We start from the raw sequence: 25,184 nt of genomic DNA, 5'->3' as shown, positions 1-25,184 counted from the left end.
ACAGCCCCGTGTGGAATCAAGTCAACTGCTGGTGTCAGCCACAGGCCAGTGGAGTCTCCTGCAGATCTGTGCTTAGCCTCTGCCTGCTGGCCCTGCTTGGTGACCTTGGCCAACGTCCTTTTCTAAGCCTCAGTTTCCCCACCTTGGAGCCTCTGCTGGCACCAACTCGAGGAGAATTACTGTTATTAAAGACCCCCGCGCCTGGGACAACCTCACCTTTCTGGGTCTCGTCGTTAGTTCTCAGCTGTCCGCGCTTGCTGTGGGAGGGCTAGAGGGGGGGCAGGTGGGACAAGAGGTGCAAGCAAAGGCTCCACCCCCAGTCCATACCACCCTGGTCCCGCTGGCTGCGAACGTGCGGTGCGGGAGACAGCAATCCGAAGCAGACTGAGGGAAAGCAGAGTCGGGCGAACAAGAGAAGGTGCCCGGGCGGGCTCGGGGCCGCTGCTCAGGGGCTGGCGGCGGGAAGGGGCGGGGGCGGGAGGGGCGGGCGGGCGGGGGAGGCGGGTGCGCGGCGAGCGCCGCACAGAGCGAGCGAGCTAGGGAGAGTGCAGGCGGCGGCGCGGCGGCGGCGGCAGCGGCGGGAGCCGGAGCGGCTGGCCGGGCGGCCGCACCAGCGAGCGGGCGGCGAGCAACGCGGAGTGCGCGGGGCAAAGCGGAGGGAGCGCAGCGCGCAGCGGTCGGAGCCGAGAGGCCGGAGCGGCGCCGTCCCCGCCGTCCCTGCGAGGCCCCGGCCCGGAGCCCGACGAGGGAGCTGGCGGCATGGCCCGGCGGCCCGGGGCGCGGGGGCGCTAGGTCCCGGGCGGGTGCCCAGTGCCTCGCCGCCGCCACTGCGCGCCGCACCGCGCGCCCCGCCCGCTCCAGCCGCCCCCGGTGCCGCCGGCGGCCCATGAGCCCCGGCCTCAAAGTTTGCGGCGGGCGGGCGGGCGCGGAGCCTCCAAGATGCCGTTCCACCCGGTGACGGCGGCGTTGATGTACCGGGGCATCTACACCGTGCCCAACCTGCTGTCGGAGCAGCGCCCGGTGGATATTCCTGAGGACGAGCTAGAGGGTGAGTGCCCCGCCGGGACCCCTCCACGCGCCTCCTACCTGTGCGCCCAGGTGCCGCGCTGGCCGGGGGCGCCGGGGACCCTGCTGCGCGACTTGGGTGACCGGCTGCGCTGGAGGCGGGACAGCCGGGCCGCCCCGGGGCGCCGCGGTGGGGGTCGCCTTGGCGCGGGGGCAGCGCGGCCCCTGCCCATGTGGCCCCCGGCGCTGCGGAAACTTGCGGGGCCCAGCAGCGGGGTCACAGGGCCGGGCGGCCAGCGGTGACGGTGCGGCAAGGCGGCCGGGGCTGAAGTGGGGGTTCCGAGCTGAGCCCCCATCGTCCGCCGCCGGAGCACCCGCATCCTGATCCCTTCCGCGGCGCCCGCCCGTGGCTCTGCGCTCCTATTGACATTCCGCTCGTGTCACGTTCAGAATCCAATCTGCTACGGCAGCGGCAGCGGGAGAAGGGGAGAGGGCGACTGGCCGGTTCTTGCAGGGTGCGGGGCTGCCCTCAACCCCTTCTGCGGCCCTGCGAGGGACCCCCCCACCCGTGCGCTGCCGAGGCGGCCGGGAGGCGGTGGCGACAACAAGTGGCCGGATTGGGAGGCTCAGTCGCGATAGCGAAGCCTGGAAGAGAAAGGCAGAGGCCAGAACCCAAATCTCCCCCAACCCTAGTCCCCGTGCCTTTCGGGAATAGGGACCTGAGGCAGATGGCTATTGAAGATCAGAGCAGAAGGCAGACACTGGGATTCCCGGACTGAGTGTCCTAGGATGCAGTGAGACCCCTGAGGCCTTCCTAGCTCTTTTTCTGCTGAGATTGGGGGGAGGGGGTGTGTGCTCAAGATTCCCCTCTACACCAGGTCTCTGGAGGCCCCATTTGGAGTGAAGTTGGGGACTCTGAGCAGATAGGCGTCTTGGTCCCTTAGGATGTTTGTCGGCTGCTGGGGGAGGGGTTGAGATTGCTTGTCTCAGATCCCTGGAGTCGAAGGGTCTTAGCTCTGGGGTCTCGTCTGGGCCCGTAGGAGTGCATTGGAGGGATCAACACGGCAAAGGATATTAGTGGCAGCCCCGGAGAAGCCATTCGGGAAGTCCTACCTCAGCCCAGGCCTGGTCTGGAGCAAATTTTGGGAGAGTAGACTGTGGGGACAGAGAGAGAGAGAGAGAGAGAGAGAGAGAGAGAGAGAGAGAGAGAGAGAGAGAGAGAGAGAGAGAGAGAGAGAGAGAGAGAGAGAGAGAGAGAGAATACAAGTACAGTGCTCACTGCACCACAGTCCACCGGACTCTGGCTTCCCACAGCCCCCTACAAACTCAGGTACAGGAAAAGCCGCAGAGGGGTCCTCACCCTCAACACATGGTTGGACAGATGGAAGGATGCTTCCCTCAACCTGACCTTAGCATTCACCCGGTGAAACCCAGGTCCTGTCCTGTCTGGACCAGAGCAGAGCCTCCTCCAAATCCCAGGAAAGGGAGAGTGATGGGACCAGGAGGGGCACAGGGCACAGGCCTGATTTTCCTTTACTTTATTGCCTCTTATTCTGGGCCTCTGCAGAAGCCTTTATCCACCCCCTTCTTCTCATCCCTGGGACAGAGGCAGCACGTCTCCCCAGACAGCAGGCAGGTTTGCCCTCCACCTTTCTCTTCTTGTTCCTAGCACCCCCACGGCTACAAGTCTCACTGGATCCCTCCACTCCTGGTCCCCTGGTCCTGGAGTGCACACTCAGAACAGAGAGAAGCTGAGAGAGATTGGCACGCAGGGGCGAGTAGGGCAATGGTGGGCAGTGCAAGGGCAAGGAGGCCCAAGCAAGCTGCCTTTGAGCCATCCAGTGGCCATGCTGGCAGAAGCCCAGCGGTGTTAGTCACCATCACACGAAAAACACTCCCTGCTTCTCTCTTGTCCCCTTCTGGGCTGGCAGAGGGGGCTCTAGTGCAGGGGGCACCTGAAGGACAGGGCCATCTCTGTGGCTGGCAGGTGGAGGGCACACAGCCAGCAGACTCCTGTGGGCGGCTACACACAAAATCAGGAAGTTCCTCATGACCCTTCTTGGCTGCTGAAAACCTGAAGAAGGTCCATGGGCTCCTCGTAGCCGGTCTTGAATGCCAGGGCTGGGTGCAGGGCGGCTGTCCTTCCTACAGATGACACTTTTGCTCTCTTAACTAGTGTTCCTGTCCCAGGGCAGTCTGGGTAAGACCCAGGCCTGTTGCTGGAAGGAATCCGTGAGGGAGCCATACGGACTAGAAAGGGGAGTCGGTGGTGGCCTAGGATGAAATGCTGTAGATACCTTGAGCGCCGCAGAAATCCAGGGGGGCGGTCAGTCTGAGTGGGGGAGGAGGTCTGGGAACAGGAAGGGAGGAGGGGAATGTGGGCGTGAGATAAGAACAGCCAGGCAGCACTGGGTGCGAGTCTCTGCACCCTTGCCTCATGGAGTGAACTTGGACAATCATTTGCCTCTCTGCGTCCCCATCTTTAAGGGGGTTGGCGTTGTTGTCCTCAGGGTGGGTGGTGACAGAGGATGCTGTGGGAGGACTCAGCACAGGGCCTGTCAGTGGGGGCTGAGGACCCAAGTGTAACAGCAGAAGAGACCAAGAACAGTGTACAGCCTCACGAGCTTGGAGTAGGCTCCAAGCAGGGCGGCAAAGGGCCAAGAAGGTGAGCCGGGGGCCAGGACTGGGGGCCTGTGGTCCTGGGGAGATGGTATGGCTATTGGTGTGTGTCGGGGGAGAGGCTAGGCAGACTTAAGTTGGAGGTCCACCCAGCCCCATGTGAGAGAGGCAGGGGTGCTACCACATTCCTCCTGAATACCCCACCATGACTGGAACTTGCCTCCCCCCCCTTTCTGAAATGCATCCAAGCGGGGCCCTCCAGGAACACTGAGACCGACTGGTCACATGGGGTCCAGCATTCAAGGGTAGGGATGGGAATGGCTGGCCGGCAAGAGGAAAGAGGCAAACAGCCACAGGGCTGGGTTCTGGCATGGGCACTTAACCTGCGGAAGGCAGAGCCTGTTTGAGGGTGGCAGACTCGGGGGGTCATCGGCATCAGGGAGCCCTCTCTCTGCCCTTGCTTCCTGAAGCCCAAACCAGACAGCTGCCTCTGCATGGGCCAAAAATTCAGGGAGGATGGAGAGTTGGGGCGCAGGGCCAATGCCGCGGAGAGTGGCACTCACCACAGAGGATGACAACTGCCCCTCCCAGTGCCAGCCTTCCAGTGTCCCCTATCTATCTGGACTGCTGTCCTTTTGGGTCTGCTGGAGACACAGGCCCTAGTGCAGCTACACGGGTTGGGGAGGGTGGGGGGACAATATCAGCCTGGAAACCTACAGGCCCTGCCAGCCCATTTCTGGGCCAGACATCTCCCTGCCAAGATGGAGTGCAATGAGTTTTGTCTGGCCTCATGGGGCAAGGAAGGAGCAAGGCTTTCGGGGAATGCACCTTGCAGTGATTGCCCAAGGCATACAGTGACAGGGCATCCTAACACCCACCCCCTCATGGAGCCATTAGCAGAGGCTAGACCTCAGCCATAGGACAAGAAGCCCATCCGAGTTGGCAACGGAGGCATCTGCGACTCAGAGAGGGAAATAAGTGGCTTTCCCAGGTCACTTTGCCGTGGAGCAGGAGAGCCAGACAGAATTCAAGCGCACGCCTTGGGTTCTGGTCCCAGGCACCAGGCAGGCCGGTGTGGCATCCCAGGTTCCCCCAGACTTCCCTTTCCTTCCCACACTCCCATCTGGGATGCTCTGATTTGCAATGACTACCTCCAATGGTTTTTCTTGTTAAATCGCTGCAGAAGGTTCCATTGTACAAGTAAGCAGTGACGACGCACCAGAGCTGGTATTCAAACCTGGGTCTGTGACATCAGACTGCTTCTCTGGCTGAGAAGACCACTCCTGAACTCGCCCTCTGTAGGCAGATGGCTGGCCTGGGCTGGGGGAGTTCTCTGAGCCGTTTAGTGTGAGCTAGGTGCACTGGGAGGGGCACAGATGGAGAGTGGCCAGCTGAGGATTTACCCAGTAGCCTTGGGAGGTCAGGCCTGCCTGAGGGATGTCTTTGGGAGCCACCCACAGGGCTGTCTCAGAGTCTGTCCCCTGAGCATACGCCCCAATTCACTTGCTTCATTATTGTCTCTCCTGCCTGGTGAATATTCCCTGGGGGTTCCTCAGAAAAGGGCACTGAGGTAGCCCTGCAATTGGAGAGTCACCTTGAACCCTGCCAAGGTGGGAAGATTACAGTGCAGGCCTCAGTTCAAAGCAGAAGGTGGCTCCCATAGCACCCCCAGTGTAGCCAGGACTTCGCCGCCATCCTTCCTTGAGATCCCTAATGGGTCTCAGACTTTGAAGTCCCCCCACATCAACCCATGCTGATTAGGGACCTTGTGCTGAGGTGCGTATGCCTGTTTGAGCCTTTCTCTTAGTGCTCCAGGAGAGGGGTTCCTGTATTACTTTTTCATCCAGCTAGTTTATGCTTCAGTGACAGCCCGTTCTAGGTAATGGCGACTATTTGTGGACAGACAAGACCCACCTGGTCCCAGCGGAATGCATTTTAGGGACCAAGCAGGTGTGTGGAGGGGTAGGCAGGCAGAGAAAAGGCCAGGCCAGCCAAGGGCGGAAGGACAGAATCCTCCCAGCTGGGAATCTGGGTTTGATGTAGGAACAGAGACACGGCCGCAAAGTTGTGGGTTCAAAGCAGTCTTGGAGTCCCCCAGGCTTGAGGGGTCCCCAGGGCCTGTGTCCTGGATGCCAGTCCAGAAAAGTGATAGCCTAGGTGAGAACGGAGGAGAGGGAGGAGGGAAAGCAAGGAGGGAGGGAGGGAGGATGCAAGCACACCTCCGCGATCCGGACATCTCCAGGCCGACTCTTCTCCGCAGCAGGGACATCTCTAGGCAGCTGGACTCTTCTCCGCAGCATCCCTGATTCTCCACAGCAGCCCTGGCTGCTGCCACACCTTCGTCTCTGGCCACAAGGGGCACATTGCCTCTTTCAGGGCACAGGGAAATGTAGGTGGTACTTGGCCTGGAGCTACTAGGATCCAGGGTTTTCAGGACACCCTCACCACCACCACCACTGCCCCAGGGTCTGGCTCTGATCTACCAACCCGGCCACTTTCCTGGCCCTGAAGCTCTCCAGATGCAGAAACCAGTCCCCGAGATTTGCCAGAGGTGGCAGGGGTGTGTGTGTACATTTACCCCAGTCTGCCTGTGAGACTCTGACCTCCAGACCTCCAGACCTCCTATATGATTCCACATGGAAGAGCCAGATGAGGACCGGGACCTGAGGCCAAGCCACCTTTCCATGGGCCTTGGTTTCTGCTCTGTGGGAGGCCAACGGGCTGGTCGGCTCTCCCCTGCTCTCCTAAGGCCAGAGAAAGCATGGACCCTTGCAAGCCATTTCAGGGCTTACAGAGGCATGGTAGCATAATAGCCCCGAATCTTCACTGAGCTGGGCTGGCCTCCATAAACCCTTCTGGGTCTGCAGTGTGGCACATCTCATGTGTCTTCACACACACACACACACACACACACACACACACACACACACACACACACCTTGACTATGCCTGAGTGAAATTCTCCCCAGGGAACAACTTAGGCAAAGGCCAGGAGGCTGCCAAGTGAACAGGGGCCTGCAGGGAGCTGGATCTAATGCATTGAAGTCTGTCCCTCTAGGGAGGTGTTCTTTGGGACCCTGCTGGGTGTGATAACCAAGGGACAGGGGGGGCAAAGGTGAGAGGCTAGGAACCCTTAACAGCTTCCTGCTGCTTAAGCTTTTCTGGTGTCCACACATACCACCCATCTGCTGTGGGGAAGACTAAGGCTGGCCTAAGAGCATCTGTTGTATTGCTTGGTCCCAAGGTCCCAGTTCAGTGTATTGTTCCTCACCAGAATCCCTCAGGGCCTCAGCCTCAGTCTTCCCTACTGTATTTAGGGAAAGCATGAAGTACAAGGATCATGCCTGGGCCTGGTGGGAGATCAACTATTATCCCCATATTATCCCCCTGTTTGTCTAAACCAGGAGGCACGTGGATTCTAACCATCGCCCACTAGCTGGAGTCGTATGGGACTAGCTAGGGCCCAGCAGGAAGGGCAGCAAGATAATGCCAAGCCAGGGAGCCTTCAGCAGCTAACCTCCCAGTGACCCTGGTGCTCTCCCTGTGCCTACCACATGGTGTAGTCCTGAGCATGCCAGGAAGGCCATCAGACCCACGGTAGTCACCGCCTCAGGCCAGGAAGGCCGTCAGACCCACGGTGGTCACCGCCTCAGGCCAGGAAGGCCGTCAGACCCACGGTGGTCACCGTCTCAGGCCAGGAAGGCCGTCAGACCCACGGTGGTCACCGTCTCAGGCCAGGAAGGCCGTCAGACCCACGGTGGTCACTGCCTCAGGCCAGGAAGGCCGTCAGACCCACGGTGGTCACTGCCTCAGGCTAGGCGCACCTTTGTCTCCCCTGCTCTGCCTGCCCAGAGACCCCAGATCACAACTCAAGGGTGTGCCCTGAACACCCTATGACTGGCTCTCAGGGATCTGAGAAAGGGGCTGTTAGGGACAGGGCTGAGGTTTCAGCTTTCTTTGTTCCTCCACAGAGATCCGAGAGGCCTTCAAGGTGTTCGACCGTGACGGCAATGGCTTCATCTCTAAGCAGGAGCTGGGGACGGCCATGCGTTCCCTGGGCTACATGCCCAATGAAGTGGAGTTAGAGGTTATCATCCAGCGGCTGGATATGGATGGTGAGGTTGCCTGCCTCAGTTTACCTGCCCATCACCACCTATGCCCCAGGGCCAGAACTGTGGACGCTAAATCCACTCTGGCCTCATGACCAACCAACAGTTCTCAGCCCAGCAAGTGGAAGCCAGAGGTGTGACAGTCCCAGCCACACTTGGAGGTCTAAGACTGCCCCTCCCACTCTGTGCTCTGGAATAAATATCTCAGCTTCCACCACACAAACAAATGGTGGCTGTATTTGCCGCCTGGCATTTTTATTAAAGAAAAACTCCTAACAAGATCAGTAACGCCAAATGCACCTGTTGCCTCTCCCTCTAACCTCTCCCTCCAGAGTGGGTACTAGTCTGGGCAGCCTGCTTCATGCTGGGCCTCGTTTTCCATCTGTATGGCACAAAGGACCATCAGTGGATGATGAGACACTGTGCTGGGGAGACTGGAGAGTCCTGAGTGTACCAGGAGGGTGTCCCACATCTGGGGACCATCTGTGGCTCGCCTCCCCCACTGCTTCCAGTAGAGTCCCACCACGTTTGGTAACCTCGCCATCAGCTCAGAGTGTGGCATATTAAACACCCCTGAAGCCGGGCAGTGGTGGCACACACCTGTAACCCCAGCACTCGGGAGGCAGAGGCAGGTGATCTCTGTGAGTTCGAGGCCAGCCTGGTCTACAAAGTGAGTCTAGGACAGCCAAGGCTGTCTTGAAAAAAAAAAAAAAAATAGACACCTCTGAAATTAACTGAAGGTTTAGAGCAGAGGCTGAGGTCCCACGGTAGGTCTGAGGCAGGCCAAGACTCCATTTCCTGTCTTTTGAACTCTGGGGTGCCTCCTCCTGCTGTCTCAGTTTGACCTGTGTCCACTCTAGGTGATGGCCAAGTGGACTTTGAGGAGTTTGTAACACTCCTGGGCCCCAAGCTTTCCACCTCGGGGATCCCAGAGAAGTTCCATGGCACTGACTTTGACACTGTCTTCTGGAAGGTATGCCCTGGCTGACTGCGTTGTGTGGAGGTGTCATGGGGGAGTGAGTGGGCATGACCACTGTCCACTGGGCGCCCTGCTTCCTGGAGGCCTACGCTCCTTGGGGGAGTAGAGTAGGTGCTTTTAGTTGTACAGAACCTGGAGGCCTGCCGTTGGGCAGGGACGGTGGCAGGGCAGAGGCCAGAGCATTTGTCCCTTTTGCCACCCAAGTGTGACATGCAGAAGCTGACAGTGGACGAGCTGAAGCGGCTTCTCTATGACACCTTCTGCGAGCACCTGTCCATGAAGGACATAGAGAACATCATCATGACGGAAGAGGAGAGCCACCTGGGCACCGCCGAGGAGTGTCCCGTGGACGTGGAGAGTGAGTGGCCGGCCGGCCCTGGGTCTTTGTGGGTGGGTTCCAATGCTGGAGCAGGGGGACACACTAGGGGTTTACACCGGGCGGGGGGGACCTCCTTACTTGTCCCAGCCTCGTGTCCCTGTTTGCCCCAAGTCAAGCCCTTGTACCAAAGTGCAGGCCTGACCCCATCCCTTCACTGTCGCCTTTTGTCTGTTCCTGGTGCTCCTGGTGGGTGGCTGCAGCCTGTTCCAATCAGCAGATCCGCCAGACCTGCGTGCGCAAGAGCCTGATCTGCGCCTTCGCCATCGCCTTCATCATCAGCGTCATGCTCATCGCGGCCAACCAGGTGCTGCGCAGTGGCATGAAATAGGCACCACATGGGGGCCCACCTGGCACATGCGGTGCCCAGGCCCACTCCACACCTACCGCTGCCTGCAGCCCTCCCCTCCCCCCCAGCTTGCTCCCTGGGCCGCCACCACCCATGGGCACTTCAAGCCTGGACGTTGACCACCCCAACCCTCACCCCATAGGCCTTGCATGGAGCCATGGCCCAGTTGTGGGGGAACTGGTGGTGGCTCGGAGAACAGCCCTAGCCCCTATACCCTGCCTGTGCCCCCCACCTGGCCTGTATGTAGCGTTAACTTCCCACCACCCAGGGCTCCTGGGAAAGGAGGGTCTTGCACAGGAGCCCCCAGGATCCAGTCAGTGCTGTGATCTTTTAGGCAGGCGAGAAACTCCTGTCTAGAGCTGGGGGAAGGATGGGGGTGGAGCACAAGGCAGGGGCTCCTTGGTCTCTTCTTCTGCCGTAGAGGCAAAGCCAGTCCTCCCATGCACCTTCTGCGCCTGCGCCTGCCCACTCCCAGGTGAGGAGGCCAAGGCTAGGATGGCCTGAGGTCTGGCTTCAGATTCTTCTATATGGCTTTTCAGGAAAGGCAGATAGATGCTCGTGCAAACCGGGGCATCAGAGATAGCCCCGAGGTCCGTGACATGCTGAGCCTTTCACCTAAGTCCTAGAGACCGAGGGCCAAGTTGTCTCCCAGCGCAGAGCCTAGAACCCCAACTGAGGAGGGAGGCAGAATTTCTGCAGCCCATCTGACGTGCCCCACTGGCCAGGGTGCAACCTTGGCAAGCCCTGGCCACTCCCTAGGGATCTGACTCCCCTGAGGATCTGGCACAGCCCTGCACTGTCAGTGCCAACAGACCCCCTCTTCTCTGTACCCTCAAGGCAGGAGATCCGGCTCTCACCCTTGCACCACGTGGGCCGTGCCATTTCTTGGCACCAGCCCAGCCTGGGCGGATGCAAGGCTGCAGCTCTTCAGGGCAGAGTGCTTGGGCTCCCTTCCCCAGCCCAGGGCCACTCACTAGCTGGGCCGCCGCCACACTGGCATGCTCTGTGCCCAACCTGGCTGAGCCTCTACTGATCCCTAAGCAAGAAGGGCTGTAAGCAGAGAGCACCCTGGAGGGGATGTTGTCTCGTTCCAGCCCACCTGTCCCCTGACGGAGGCGGGAGCCCAGAACACGAGTGCCAGCAAGAGAAACACAGCCCAACCGTGGAGGACAGACTTTCTTTATAAACATTTGGATGTTTCTGGCCCATCTTCTCAAGATAATGCCCTGAGGGATGGTGGGTGGATGGGGAGACCAGGCTCATAATCTCAGACTCTCCAGGGGGAATGGCAGGAAGGCAGCTCTGCCTCCTAGGCTGAACAATTATCTTTACTATGACAGGTGACCAGCTGAAGTCAGCAGGGAAGATGGGGAAGTGCTCAGCCCCACTGGACCCTGGACTGTAGGGACCATCCTCCAGGTGGGGGTGCCCTCAGGGAGGGGGGCAGCTCCTGCATTGGCGGCCAGCCCACTGGGTACTGGAAGACAGCGGTTCTGACCGGTTCAGCCCTAGAAAGGAGAAAGGTAGAGGGTTAGAGTAGAACGCCTCGCAGACCCACCTTGCTCTCCCACCACACTGGCTGCTGGAAAGCGTGGCCACTTGAATGGCCCTTCTGGGACCACAGCCTAGATAACACACAGACCCCCCCAGAGGCAGCAACTTCTTCTTGGAACTGAGCCCAAGATGGGGGCTGTAGGCAGAGACTGGACTATAAGAATGGCCTTGGGCAATACGGAAGTCCCTTGAGTGTCCATCTGTGGGGGACTGATTAAACATATATGCACGTCCACCGCAGAGATTGCTATGCAGCCGGTGTAAATCAAGGCCTATAATGCACCAATGAGGAAAGATATACTATGTAAGGAGAAAACGCAGCTTATAAAATAATGTATATAGCATGATACTATTTTTGTTTAAAAATATATAACATATATAAATGCATAAAAACAACCCTGGAAGTCAGCAAAATGCTAGCAGCGCTTCTATGTGAGTGGGGTAGTTATGGGTGGACGGGGTTTGGTTTTGTTTTCACCTCTATACTTTTCAAAAGTTTTACAAGCACACGAGCCTTTGAAACCAGAAAAAAAAAATTCTAATTTACACAAAAAGCCTTACTTCTTATGCTCCTCCCTACGATTCACCTCCCTGAACTCAGGGCCTGTCTGAGGAGATGCTAAGGAAGGGGTCCTTAGCTGCAGGCTGGAATAGGCCACCCTGACAGCACACGGGCAGCCTGCCCCTGCTCCCCGCCTGTCTCATGTCCCAGCTGGGCACTGCTGCTCAGGCTCTTTGAAGCCACCCAGCACCTCTCAGAGGGCGGACACCAGTCTTAGGGATGGCATCTATACTCCAGGGCTGGCACTAAGAGGCCATCCAATGGCACAACAGTCATGCCAGGCTAAGAGTTCTCTTGAGAAGAGACCCCATGACCTGGAGAGATCCCAGCACCTCATGCAAACTCCATTACTCAGGTAAGGCTGAAGCATAAGGAAGGGGCCGGCCACATGTAAAGTTTTATAAGCGTGCAAGCCTTTGAAACAAGGGGAAAAGCAATCTATGCATCCCCGAGCCCCTTAGTTCCTTCTGCTTCAACTTTCAGGAAAAGGGGGGAGGGTCCTAGCAGCTCCTGACCATCTTGTACGCCAATCGGCCACCAGAAAGAGGCCCAGAGCCTCCTGGCAGGTGTCAGGGCATGCCTCAGGCCTGAGAGGTGGTGATGGGGACCACCTGAGAGTTTGCCTGGCCACATCCATCTATCCTGCCTGGAGTTGCTTAGAGTGGCAGTCTTGCTGGGAGCCCTGAATGCAGCTTCCGCAGCTCCCACTGAGATGACAGGGGCGCCCCCTGCTCAGTGGCTTGCTGCCTGCTGGCAAGTGCAGAAAGCAGAAAGCAGCTCCTGACATGATTTATGGTGCTGGGGGATTTTATAAGCTCCGCCAGCTACAGCGAAGACTGGATGTAGGCGAGACCCCACAGCTGCTGAAAGGGACTGGCCCAGATGTCAGCCAACCTGCGGCTTCCTGTGGGGCCACAGTAATGGTGGCGCTCCCCTGGGGAGGGGTGGTCACCAGGAATTCCTGCCCTTAAGCCTCAGACCTGTCCTCAAGGAAGGGGCTCAGCCAATGCCCTGCCTGCTGAGGCTCTTGACAGGAAAAGGGCATCCTTCAGGTCCTCTCCTGGTCACTGACACCTTGGGGGGGCAGCCTCAGAGCCCACTCCTGCAGAGTACAGGGGTCACAGCTGTGCAGTGCTCTTCATGGCCCGCTTGCTCTGTGCACAAGGGCAGTAGTAGCCGCCTGGTGTGTCCCCAGCCCTGGCCCTTATCAAAAGGAAATGGTCTTACAGAGGTAAATGTGTAGGACAGAGCACTGGCCCAGAGAAGGGTGCATGCAGGAGATTAAGAAGGATAAACACACAATCATAAGAGCCAACAATAGGAAGTGTGGACAGCACCGCCTGGCCGGCCAGGGATTAGTCTGTGCGTCCGTCTGAGGTCTGAGGACAGTGTCTCCCTTCTGCGGCTGCTGTCTGCTCTTGGCTGGTACCTCAGGGTCAAGGCTGAGGAAAGGAGCAGACACCAACAGGCTAAGCCTTTGGGAAGCCTGTGTAGCCCATTAGGAAGGAAAGTCAGCCCGGCTTACTGGGGCGGGGGGTGTCTCTGTCTGTGGCTGCTGGGGCCCACAGGACTACGTGGTGCTAGGTGAGCCAGGCAGCATCTGTGCCCAGGGGAGAAAGCACACATCCTGAAAGGAGGATCCCCAAAAGGGCCTTCGGTGCTGTCAGTCAGGCTAGGGTCCTTGCTCCTTTAATGTGTCTTCACAGTCACCATGTCCTGGGCCACCGTTTCTGCTAAAGCTTGTAGGCTAAGTAGGGTTTTGCCAGGAGAAGAGGTGAGGACAGCGTCTGGTGTGGCCCCAGCAAGGTTAAGAGGTAGGTAGTAGGCTGCGTCTCAGGCCCTGTCCCTGCAGACCAAGCTTGGAGTCTGGGGTCTTCTCAAGAAGACAGTGAGATGGGCATCAGGAGGTCTCAGGAGCTGTGGCCTGGGGCCATGGTACCTCTCAAAACCAGTGGAGCTCTGTTGTGGGTGGGAGCTGCAAGGTCTGCAGAGGACAGCCAAGGGGCAAAGGGGACACTGCTCCCACAGAACTCCTCTCCAGGAAGGGGGACGGAACAGGGCACAGTGAGAACACGAAGCTGGCAAGGTTGGAACAGAATGGGGACACGTCTCAGAGTAAACAGTCCCCTCTCTTCTGGCAACTCTTTTCAAGGCGAGACAAGCTCGCTCTGCCCAGAAAGGAAGTCATCTTGCCTGCAACCCTCAGGAGGCGAGCAGTGAGGAGAGAGACAACAGACAGCTACAGAGAAAAGCAGTTCCCTGGAAATGGCCAGAAGGAGAGTGGCCCTGGACTCAGGATTCTGACTTCTAAGAACCTAGGGTGACACAAAGTGAGTCCAGGATAGCCAAAGCTACACAGAAAGATCCTGTCTCAAACCCCTCAAAAGAAGAAGAAAAAAAAAATGAAAAAAAGAAAGGGGTGTCATATTCTGTTTAAGCTATATATGTAGTTTATGTGTGTGTGTGTGTATAATTTGTTTGTCTGTTTGCTTGCCATTTGAGAGAGAGTTTCTCTGTGTAGCCCTGGCTATCTTGCCTCTGCCTCCCAAGTGCTGGGATTAAAGGTGTACAGACACAGAGCACAGGTTTAGAGTGAAACAGGAGCCGGGCATGGTGGCACACACCTTTAATCCCAGCACTCGGGAGGCAGAGGCAGACAGATCGCTGTGAGTTCGAGGCCAGCCTGGTCTACAAAGTGAGTCTAGGACAGCCAAGGCTACACTGAGAAACGCTGTCTTGAAAAACCAAAAACCAACCAAACAAACAGATAAAGTGAAACAGGGCTGAAAAAGAGGCTCAGAAGTTAAGAGCACCAGCTGTTCTTGCAGATGAGCAGGGTTCGAGTTCCAGCTCCACCATGGCAGCTCACAACCATCTGTAACTCCAGTTCCAGGGGATCTGCTGCCCTCTTCTGGCCTCCACAAGCACTGCATGCACATACAAAAACACCCACCCATGCATGTAAAAATTAAGCTACTTGGACCTGGAAGCCACACGGTGGGAAGAGAGAACTGACTCCTGAAGGTGTAGGGTGTGTGTGTGTGTGCGCGCGCGCGTGTGCGTGTGTGTGTGTGTAAGTGCGAGCGCGCAAATGTAAAAGATTTAAATACAGGACTAGCCCCTTCCCTCTGGGACAAGAAGCTCAACCCTTACCTGTGGCAGGGCCTGGAGGAGAATTTCCACAGAGTGACTGAGAGACGCCCTTACCATAGCCAAGCCAGTGTCCCTTGAGGCCACAGCATAGACCTGTGGACTCTGAAAATCAGGGCACCATGTACAGAAGCCACACCCAGCTTCCGAGCTCAGCCTTCGTCCTTCTTCCTCCTCTCCTTTTAATTCCCGGAGGAAGCAGGAGCCCTGGCCTTGCTTTTGGCTGGTACCATGTGGCCACAGAAGCTCCTCCCCCACCCCTGTACATCTGTCCGCTGACTTGAAGTGTGGGCTGCATCCTGACTCTCGAGAGGAGCGCACACAGCCATATTTGAATACTCCCTGCCTCAGCATATTCCCCGTAGAAGAAGGGAGGGATGTCCATTACAGAGCCCTCGGGGATGGGGTGGGATAACGACCTTGTTTGCATCTTCCACCGGTGTCTTGGACTTTCCGTTTCTACAGAGCTCTACAGGGGACGGTAGGTCGCAGGTACACAGGGGGCTTAGCTGCCATAGCCAGGGCCTTGACCTTCAGCCATGACCAAGTGGAGAGTCACATGTTTCCAGGAAGCCCTGCAGTTGGGGGGTGGGGTTCATGCTTGGTCCCTGGGCCTGGGATGTTCACATGCATGCCTCAGCTTCCCCCTAAAGAACAGGCTGGCTCAGGCAGCTCCCAGAAGGAAAGGGGGGGCGGTGTGTGACCCTGAGGCCTGTACCTGCTGCTTGGGGCTGAGCTCAGCTTCTTAGCCCTCTTCTCCAGCCAGTCCTCCAGGTGGACCTCGGGCAGCTCAGCGGTCTCCAGGGGCCACTCTCTGGCCCGCCTCTCCTCTGTGAGGGACAGAGTGACAAGAAAGGGTGAGGGACACAATACCACAGGCCTGAGTCTCCCTCTTCCACCAGGCGGCAGGTGCTGGGAAAGGCCTGGGATGGCGTGCTGGCTTGTCAGGGGGAAGTGGGCCAGTAGGTCATGATAAGAGCGGCAGGTTTGTCGTCTTCGTCCCACCAGCTCCCCGGCTCCTCTGTGCCCAGTGACCCAGCGATCTAAGGTCCGCTCTCTGTGAAGCAGGCACTGGCTATCTCCAGCCTCGGGGAACTAGAAGCAGGACAATGAATGCAGAGATTCATTGCCAAAAGGGGTTTAAATTTGGGGTACAGGAGGCAGTGTGGACTGTAGAATGGGGTTGACTCAGCTCTGGCACCTGCCAGGCCTCTGAGCCAAGGTGAGGGAATACACCTTAGTTCCCCTCATCCAATGTCTTACACAAATGTTGCTCACTATACTAAAACACAAAGCAAAGAATAGAAAGAACTCATACATGCTAGTTGGGAGCTAGGCAGCCAGGCCCTGAGCACTGTGGGATGGGGTCCTGAGCCAGGGGAAAATAAAACTGGTGGAACCAGACTCACTAAGGACCAGGGTCTACACTGACACTGTGTCATCTCAGCTTCACAGTCATTGACTCCAAGAATCCACTCATGTGCCAAGTGTCCAGGGGAGGTGACCGACCAGTACCACTTAAACTGTCAGCTGCCCTGGGCCTCATCCTCTCTTTGACTCCACTGAACACTGCCCCCTGCTCCAGGCCCATGGCCTGAGTTTCCTCCACTGCCAGCCAACCATTTATTCCCTGATGGCATGCGTGCAGCCAAGAGCCGGGGGGGGGGGGGGGGGGGGGGGGACGGGACTGCAGCTGCCAGGACTCTGGCTGGCCCCATGAGGCCTCACTTCTGCCCCAGGGAAAGCTCCCAGATGGACATCCTGAGCGGTGCCAGCCTGCGGGTCCTTCTGCTTCCTGTTCAATAAGGTGCCACAGTGGACAGTGACAACCACCCAAGGGGAACTCCCTGGCTCTGTAATTGGGGATGAAGAGTGAATGGCAAAGGCAGACAAGCCGCTGCCCATAGAAGCCACACTCACCAGGCTGGGAGGAACCTGAGCACAGGCAAAGTGGTTTCTTTTTGGGGGGGGGGGCGGGGGTAGCTCAAGTTCAGGAGGACAGCCTTAGTAGAGTCTTGGTCCTCCTGCTTCCACCTGTCAAGTCTGAGGTTACAGGTGTGTGTCACCAAGCCCACAAGGGAAGTGTATTTTGCAGCCTTTGTTCGCAGAGGTTGTAGGCACTTGCCTGGTGCTGAATGGGGACTCTTGTGTTGCTAGATTGCAGGAGAGAGGGAGGGAGGGGAGGAGGGGAAGGGAGGGGAGGGGAGGGAAGTATCCAGGAACAAGAGAAACTAGCCTAGCAGGGGACAGGTGGTGAGCTTAGGCATGTCCTCAGAGTCCTGGGGAGAAGCCACTTCATTTCCAAGGAGCATACCCCACCCACACCTTGTTCCTGACTCCACCCAATTGGAGGGCCCAGGGACTCCCCATCAGGCTGGGCAGCACTGGGCTTCCTCACATAGTGCATGCCAGTAAGAGAGGAAGTGGGGTGGCACAGAGCAGCGTCCTGGTATCAGAGCCTCTCCCACCGCCGCCCCTCCGTCCTGCTCTGCCAATGTGTACCTTCCACCTGGATGCTCAGCTCTTGTAGGTCTTGTTCCGACATGTGGGAAAATCTGCAGTTGGAGCCAAAGTCACAGTGGCCTGCAATGGGAGGATGGTCACTCTCAGGAGGGCTCTCAGGGCTTTAAGGCGGGATTTCTTTTCTTTTCTTTTTTTTTTTTTTTTAAGATTTATTATTTATTTTGTATACAGTGTTCTACCTCCATGTATGCCTACATGCCAGAAGAGGGCACCAGATCTCATTGTAGATGGTTGTGAGCCACCAAGTGGTTGCTGGGAATTGAACTCAGGACCTCTGGAAGAACAGACTGTGCTCTTAACCTCTGAGCCATCTCTCCAGGCCCATTAAGGCGGGATTTTAGGATCCAGGGTAGCAGCCCCAGTCTGGCTCACCATGCCACTCTGCAGGGGCCCTCTGCGAGCATCCAGCTGAAGCCTCGCAGCGCTGGGCCACACAGGCGTGAGCAGGCTACCCCTCTCACGTGCCAAGGGGCTCGTATCCTGGGCTTCCCTGAGCTCTGTGTGGATTCCTGAGAGGCTCATGCTTGTCCTCTGGTCCAGGCCACCGCACAGGCTGCGTCCCTGCCTGGCGCTTCGCCTGCTCACTTGGCTTGCACACGGAGCTGCACTGCTCCTCAGAGGCCTTCAGGGCAACTTTGCCAAGGAGCCGTCAATGCTTAGATGGCTTTCCCATTACCAGTCAAGGGATCTGAAGTACATCTTTCAGAATTATAGGCCAGTGGTGCCCTCATCTGGAATAACTACCAGTAGCACACGCATGCCAAGGCCGAGTCTGCGGGGGCCCCTGACCTGCAGGCCTGGTGGCCACTTGTCAGGCAGCACTGTCTCCTGAGGGTAGTCTGGCCGGTTACCCAGCTTCTCTAGTCCAATGGCAGTGCCTGCCCCAGGGCAAGCTCCTGTGTCCACTGTGTAAGTCCTTGTGGGTTCCATCTTTGCTCTGATTGCCAGAAAGCTGGGGGCCAAATCCTTAGGAGAGTTCACAGGCCCTCAGGAATGGCACGGCAGGGGCTGGAGAGATGGCTCAGCGGTTAAGAGCACTGCCTGCTCTTCCAGAGGATCCGGGTTCAATTCCCAGCACCCACATGGCAGCTGGCGACTCTCTGTAACTCCAAGATCTGACACCCTCACACCAATGCACGTAAACTAAAACTAAATAAAAATATTAAGAAAAATAAAAAAATAAAGAATGGCATGGAACTAGTTATGCCAAGACTGTCTGAGTGTTCTCATCCTCAATTGTGTCTTTGCGTCCCTTACTGACATCTGTGCTTCTATTTTGAAAAGACAGCGCTTGCTGCATCGCCTTGGCTGGGCTTGAATTCTTTTGGTTTTTGTTTTTTGTTTTTTGTTTTTTTGGTTGTTTGTGTTGTTTGTTTTTTGAGATGGTTTTTTGTGTGTAGCCTTGGCTGTCCTGGAACTCACTCTGTAGACCAGGCTGGTCTTGAACTCACAGAGATCTGCCTGCTGACTGCAGGGATTAAAGGTGTGCATCACCACCACCGCAGAAGTGCAGAGCCAGGATGATCTTGAATTCTTTTTGTTTGTTTGTTTTTTTGTTTTTCGAGACAGGGTTTCTCTGTGTAGCCTTGGCCATCCTGGACTCACTTTGTAGACCAGGCTGGCCTCGAACTCACAGTGATCCGCCTGCCTCTGCCTCCTGAGTGCTGGGATTAAAGGCGTGCACCACCACGCCCGGCTTTCCCCACCCCCACCCTCCCACCCCGGAGACAGGGTTTCTCTGTGTAGCCTTGGCTGTCCTGGACTTGCTTTGTAGACCAGGCTGGCCTCGAACTCCCAGCGATCTGCTTGCCTCTGCCTCTTGTGTGCTGGGATTAAAGGCGTGCGTCACCACGCCCGGCCAATCTTGAATTCTTAATCCTCTTGCCTTCACCACCCAAATGCCAGGGTGATGGGCAAGTGCCACTACACCAGTCCTATTCTCTTTTTTATGAGCTGAGTATTAAGCACTCAAGGGAACACCTAGCATGGCTCTGACTCTGAACTTGCAGTTCTAGGACTATTCCCATCCCTGCCTCTGCCAACTGGGAAGGAGGGCGCAGCCGATCGGGCTGCCGGGCTACCTTGGCCAGCTAGTCTAGGGCCTGGCTTCTGTTCCAATGGAACCCTACTCTGCAGCTGGAGGCCTCTCTGGGTGGCGACAGGGACTAGAGGAGACACTGCAGGGTGCCATGCAGGCCAAACACGGTGTAGCTTCTCTGTGGGGACTAGAGCTGAGCAGAGCACCCACCTGTCAGCAGGAATTTCCTGCAGGGCCGCTTGTTCTGTTCATCCAGCAAGATGGCAGCTGCATCTGGAAGAGAAGGCTGGCTTCAGAAGACTGCACCAAGGGAGGCGGAGCCTTGAGGGCACTCAGTCCTAAGAAAGGAAGAAACGTCTCCATCCACGGAGGAGTGTAAGCTGGGCTTGGCCACAGTGGGGAGAGATGGTGGGCAGAGGGATCCAATCTGAGGTGACCTCCAGTCCTCACACCCCTCAGGACCAGCTGAGACCCCAAGGTGACTTCAGGATAGAGGCTGGGGTTGTCTCCAATGAGTTCAGATGGGGAGGCTTATTTGAAAACTCTAGCCCCGCAGGACCCCTGTGCACTATCTTCCTAACTTCCTGCATGCCTGCGAGTACAGTCGCAGACCACACAGATGCTCTGCTCTGTGGCAGGCCACATGCACAGTGATGATCTATCGCCTCGTCATAGCGTAGCTGTTTTAGTTTGTGATGTCCACACAACCTGTCCCTGCTACTAAATGGAACATTGATGTATGTTTCTTTCTTTCTTCCTTTCTTTTCTTTCTTTCTTTCTTCCTTCCTTCCTTTCTTGGTTTTTCAGGACATGGTTTTTCTGTGTAACCTGACCTACTCCTTGCCAACTCACTCTGTAGACCAGGCTGGCCTTGAACTCAGAGACTTCCCTGCCTCTGCCCCCGCATCCCCCATTGCTGGGAAGTAAAGGTGTATGTCATTATCACCACCCATCAAGATCCTGTTTTAAAACAAACATACAAATTTTAGTAAGTAGGGAAGGGTGACCCCTTAACTCAGAGGTCCTTCCATCCACCTTGGACGAGAGGAGAGGTGAGCTGGACACTTTGCCTCTCCTTTCCAAAGGTAATGGGTTCTTCAGAGTCCAGGAGACCTGAGCTCAAGCCCCAGCTGTGTATGGCCACAGAAGCTGCTGCCTTCCCAGGGCTGTTTTTCTCATTAATGGAAGAAAGCTCCCAGCTGCCAGGGCTGCTGTGAGAGTTAACAAACAATGGATGGGGAGCCCTGAGAGGCAGGTTGCAATCCCACTGGTACCTTAGTGTCACAGGGGGCACACTCTTCCCCAGCGCTGAAAAGTACTCCCAAGTAGCCATGGTCACCCCTCCTGACAAAGCTGCTGTACAGTGCTAACAGCTCTGCCCCATAGAGGTAGGGACCAAGACGCCCAAGGTCATGGTCAGAAGTGGCAGCACCTAGCCTGTGCTGGCTGTGGTGTGGGTCTAGAGCCCTGCTCTGTCAACATGGCTGCTTTCGGGTGCTGAGGGGATGCTTCCTTGAAGAGCAGCTAGTGGCTGGCAGGACAGGAAGTCCTCTGGAATGGGAGTTGCTTATCAAAGAATTCATTCCCGTGTGAGGCTACTAGGCGGGAGAGCCAGCCACCTGTCAGATCCTGTCAGCTGGGACTACAGACACCTATGGCCTACCTTCTCAGGGTCCTTCTGAGCCTGGCAGCACTGAGGCTAGGTGTAGGGCTGAGCCTGGGATGGCTGAGTGTGGGAGAAATCCATGCTACTCAGTGTCTGGCTGCCATCTCTCCCCGCAGCTTGCTTCAGCCTCAAGTGGCAGCTATGAAGACGCATGGACAAACAATCCTTTCCTCTCGGGTTCTCTGTAGTCCAGAGAGGAGCCTCGAACTGATGACTCTCCTGCTGCGGCCTCCTGAGTGGCTGGGATTACATCGCCAGGTGGGAGTCTCAGGTTCTACTTGTTTTTGTTTCTTCTTTGGCCGGGATCTCACTATGTAACCTTGGCTGGCCTTGAACCCACTGTGTTGCCCTGGCTAGCTCAAACTGTTTATCCTCCTGCCCCAGCTTCCTCAGTGCTGGAACTATTCACAGGCACATTTCCCAATTCTGCTTTCATTCCTCCAGGAGGGAGAGCCATTATAATTGCTAAAAACCCTTAGGGCCTCTGAAGAAGAGAAGCTGCAGCCGCCCAGGCCCTCCTCAGGGGAGCTGCGCTGCCATCCTCAGGGGAGTTGTGCTCCCCTCCTGACATGCAATGCTCTTTGTAACCTGAAGTATCAGCCCTTCAAGCTTCACCTCCGCAAATACCCAGCCACCCCGGCGCCCCGACGCTTGTTTGCTCATTTAGCCCTTCGTATCGCAAACATCCACTAAGCATATCATCCTTCCTGTGTGTGCACCAGGCACTGTGCCAGGCGGGGCATCTAAGTGCACATCAAGTGAGAGCCTGTCCTTCCCTCCAGTCCCACAGCTGCACTATCCCACATGAAGTCATCACAGGAAGCGCTGAACCTGTCACAGATGACCTGGCCCGGCCCTGGGGATGGGAAGGCATTCCTGAGGATTTGCTGTCTAGTTCTGAGATTCAAGGACTGTCCTGATGTGGGAGGACAGTAAGACAGGCATGTCCACGGAAAAGATAGACAAGGTATGTGCGTGCGTGCGTGCGTGCGTGCGTGCGTGCGTGCGTGCGTGTGTGTGTGTTTGGGAGCTGGGGGGGGGGGTGGGGGGCAGGGAGGGGCGGTCAGGGCCAGGAGGGAAATGCTAGCAGAAGGCAGAAGAAGCCAGGGACTTTGTGCCCAAAACACCTTGCCTGAGCAAGTGCAGGGCCCTGAGATGGCTCAGAAGGTAAACATGCTTATTCGCAGTCTGAAGACTGGAGTTCCACACCAAGAACCCACATGGTAGAAAAAAATGATTTTCACAAGTTGTCCTCTGACTTCACACACACACACACACACACACACACCCCAAATAAAATAAATAAATAAACAAATGTAGTAAGTTAACTTGTGTGAAACTACATAAAAGGCCTAGGGTCCTGCTCTATCCACCTTTGACTCTTGGCTATGAGCTCAGTATTGCTAAGTTCTCACCGAGCAATCGCTGAATAAATGAGCTTATGAGACAAAGGGCCTGAGGTCAGTGCTTCTGGGGCACACAGACAGCGGTCCTACCTCACACACCCTTCTGTGCTGTCACTGAGGGACCACTGTCATCCTTTCACTATTGTTAAGTCTGTTTCACATACAATGAGGTTTGGGTCACACTGTCAGTGACTGACACACTGGGACTGACAGGCAGCTAGTCTTCAGGGCCTGCACTTGTCCTAACCAGCTCCAGGTGACACACAGTGTCTCTCAGAGTCTGCAGAGCAAAGGAAAGGCTGTTCAAGGGGGACCTCCTAGGGAAGTGAAAAGAGTTCATGTGCCACCTCAGGCACCAGTAGCGAGAGACTGTGAGTCCCCAGGGACTCCTGGGCACTTGCCTTCCTCACAGAGCTGCTCAAAGGATTGGATGGAGCTGGAAATGTGGGGGGCCTGAGGAGAGGCTCATGGTACCTGACTTTTCATCCTTCTGTAAGTGATATGCGGACCCCTGCTGCTCGGCCCTGAAAGCAGGACCTGGGATGAGGAGCCTAAGCCAAGATGATCTTAGCCAGCTGATGCCACAGCATAGTCTCCCCTGTACCCAGGAGCAGGAGGCCTTGTCTGATGCCAGGTTCTGAAGAGCCCCACTGTTCCTGAATTCCTAACTTACCCAATTCTCAGACATTGCTTCTCCCCACCCCCAACTATGCTGGCAGCCCACTCTCCCTCTGTCAAGTCTCTGAGCTTTGCTCTCCTCACCTGAAATGGAAGAGCATCTGAGAGATTTAAAGATACCATAGATGGCTGGGTCTAGGCCAGCCCGGTCTACATTGAGTTCTAGGACAGCCAGGCTACACAGTGAAACTCTGTCATTAAAAACAAACAGACTGGGCATGGTGGCGCACGCCTTTAATGCCAGCACTCGGGAGGCAGAGGCAGGAGGATCACTGTGAGTTCGAGGCCAGCCTGTCTACAAAGTGAGTCCAGGACGCCAAGACTAACACAGAGAGACACTGTCTCAAACAAACAAAACAAAAAAACCAACCTAACAAAAAACATAACCCCTAAAAAACAAAACAAAACAAAACAAACAAAAAAAAACCATAACCCCTCAGCCCAAAACCTGCATCTGGAGATGGAGTCAGAATCAGCACTGTTGTGATTGAGACGGGGTCTTGCAGTGTACCTACCTAGGCTGGCTTCAAACCCCTGGACGTGTCAGCTTGGTGACCCAGGCCTGTGATCCTACACTTAAGAAACCGAGGCAGGAAAATTGCTTGAAGGTCAAGGCCAGCCTGGGGTACATAGTGAGTTCCAGGCTCCAGGTGACCTTATGCTAGAGTAAGATCCTGCTTTAAAAAACAAAACAAGGGCTGGAGAGATGGCCCAGTGGTTAAGAGCACTGCCTACTCTTCCAGAGGTCCTGAGTTCAATTCCCAGCAACCACATGGTGGCTCATAACCATCTATAATGTGATATGGCGCCCTCTTCTGGCTTGCAGGAGTACATGCAGGCAGAGCACTGTACACATAATAATAAATAAGTCTTTTAAAAAAAACAAAACAAAACAAAAAAAAAAAAACAAAAAGCTGCAGGCTTCAAGTGATCCTCTTGCCTCAGTTTCCCAAGCAATACCTCCAAACTACTAAGCCTAGCTATCATTTTTTTCTTTAAAGGGTCCTAGATAATGTTAATGCACAGGCAGGGTAGAGACTATGTAGACCAGGTCAGCCTCACTTCAGACTTTTAGAGATCCACCTACCTTTGCCTCCTGAGTGCTTGAAATAAAAGTGTATATTACCGGGCCGGGCATGGTGGCGCACGTCCTTAATCCCAGCACTCGGGAAGCAGAGGCAGGCGGATCTCTGTGAGTTCGAGGCCAGCCTGGTCTACAAAGTGAGTCCAGGACAGCCAAGGCTACACAGAGAGACCCTGCCTCGAAAAACAAAAAACAGAAAAAAGTGTATATTACCACAAATTGTTCTCTGACCTCCACTTACATTGGGCAAACACAAACACACACACACAGAAATACACAACACATACACACGGAGCTAAAGAGATGAACCAGCATTTAAGAGCATCTGTTGCTCTTGCAGAGGACCTGGGTTCAGTTTGCAGCATCTAGTGGTGGTTCACAACCATCCATAACTGCAGCTGCAGAGCGTTTGACACCTTCTTCCGACGTCCCCAGGCACCAAGCACACATGTGGTGTTCTTACATACATGCAGGCAAATACTCACATACACAAAATAAGGGTAAGGAAGACAGTCCATGCCAGACTGTCCCTAAAGCGGGCCTCGTCTAATGGGCAGGAGGGAGGAGTCGGGGTGCAGGCCCCCGGAGCCGGCCTCCGAGCCTGCAGGCACCCACCTCGGAACATGTCGTACCACACCTTCTTGGCCTTGAGGTGCTGCAGGCCGTTCAGGTGCTTCTTTCGGTTGTGGAGGTTGTCCTGGAAGGAGCGGTCGCAGTAATCACAGAAGTACCGCTTCCCCATGGCCGCCTCCACCAGATGCTGGGGCTCCCTGCAAAGCCACAAAGTTACTTGGTCAGACCACTGAAGACAAGTTCATGGGCCAAAGCTCTGGACACAGGGCCATCAACTGAGTGCTGGGAGCCAGGCCCTGTCTGAGGCTTTCCTTTTTTTTTTTTTTTTTTTTTTGGAGACAGGGTTTCTCTGTGTAGCCTTGGCTGTCCTGGACTCGCTTTGTAGACCAGGCTGGCCTTGAACTCACAGCGATCCGCCTGCCTCTGCCTCCCAAGTGCTGGGATTAAAGGCGTGCATCATCACGCCTGGCTTCCGAGGCTTTCCTTATAGGCCTGCTTCCCGTGGAGTCTGCA

The 25,184-nt window shown here is 56.1% G+C and overlaps 2 protein-coding genes across 2 annotated transcripts in view; one reads left to right on the top strand and one right to left on the bottom strand.

The window, feature by feature from the left end:
- The first annotated feature begins 865 nt into the window (after positions 1–865).
- Positions 866–9,801, top strand: Cabp7 (calcium binding protein 7). Its single transcript, XM_051165385.1, has 5 exons — positions 866–1,048; positions 7,596–7,739; positions 8,594–8,706; positions 8,917–9,070; positions 9,292–9,801. Exons 1-5 carry the CDS (start codon positions 940–942, stop codon positions 9,417–9,419), a joined length of 648 nt encoding a protein of 215 aa, XP_051021342.1. The 5' UTR covers positions 866–939; the 3' UTR covers positions 9,420–9,801.
- An 802-nt stretch (positions 9,802–10,603) lies between these two features.
- Positions 10,604–25,184, bottom strand: part of Zmat5 (zinc finger matrin-type 5) — a 32,817-nt gene continuing 18,236 nt past the window's right edge. Inside the window, exons 2-6 of the mRNA XM_051165386.1 lie at positions 24,714–24,868; positions 19,475–19,537; positions 17,206–17,286; positions 15,422–15,533; positions 10,604–10,945 (exon numbers count right to left, since the gene is read on the bottom strand). Of these exons, the coding sequence (XP_051021343.1) occupies positions 10,816–10,945; positions 15,422–15,533; positions 17,206–17,286; positions 19,475–19,537; positions 24,714–24,840 (513 nt within the window). The 5' untranslated portion in view covers positions 24,841–24,868 and the 3' untranslated portion in view covers positions 10,604–10,815. The remainder of the gene's footprint in view (positions 10,946–15,421; positions 15,534–17,205; positions 17,287–19,474; positions 19,538–24,713; positions 24,869–25,184) is intronic.

The sequence above is a fragment of the Acomys russatus genome, chromosome 22, assembly GCF_903995435.1.
Source record: "Acomys russatus chromosome 22, mAcoRus1.1, whole genome shotgun sequence".
NCBI lineage: Eukaryota > Metazoa > Chordata > Mammalia > Rodentia > Muridae > Acomys > Acomys russatus.
Note: the sequence above shows the minus strand (reverse complement) of the source record. Positions and strands in the feature narration are given on the sequence as shown.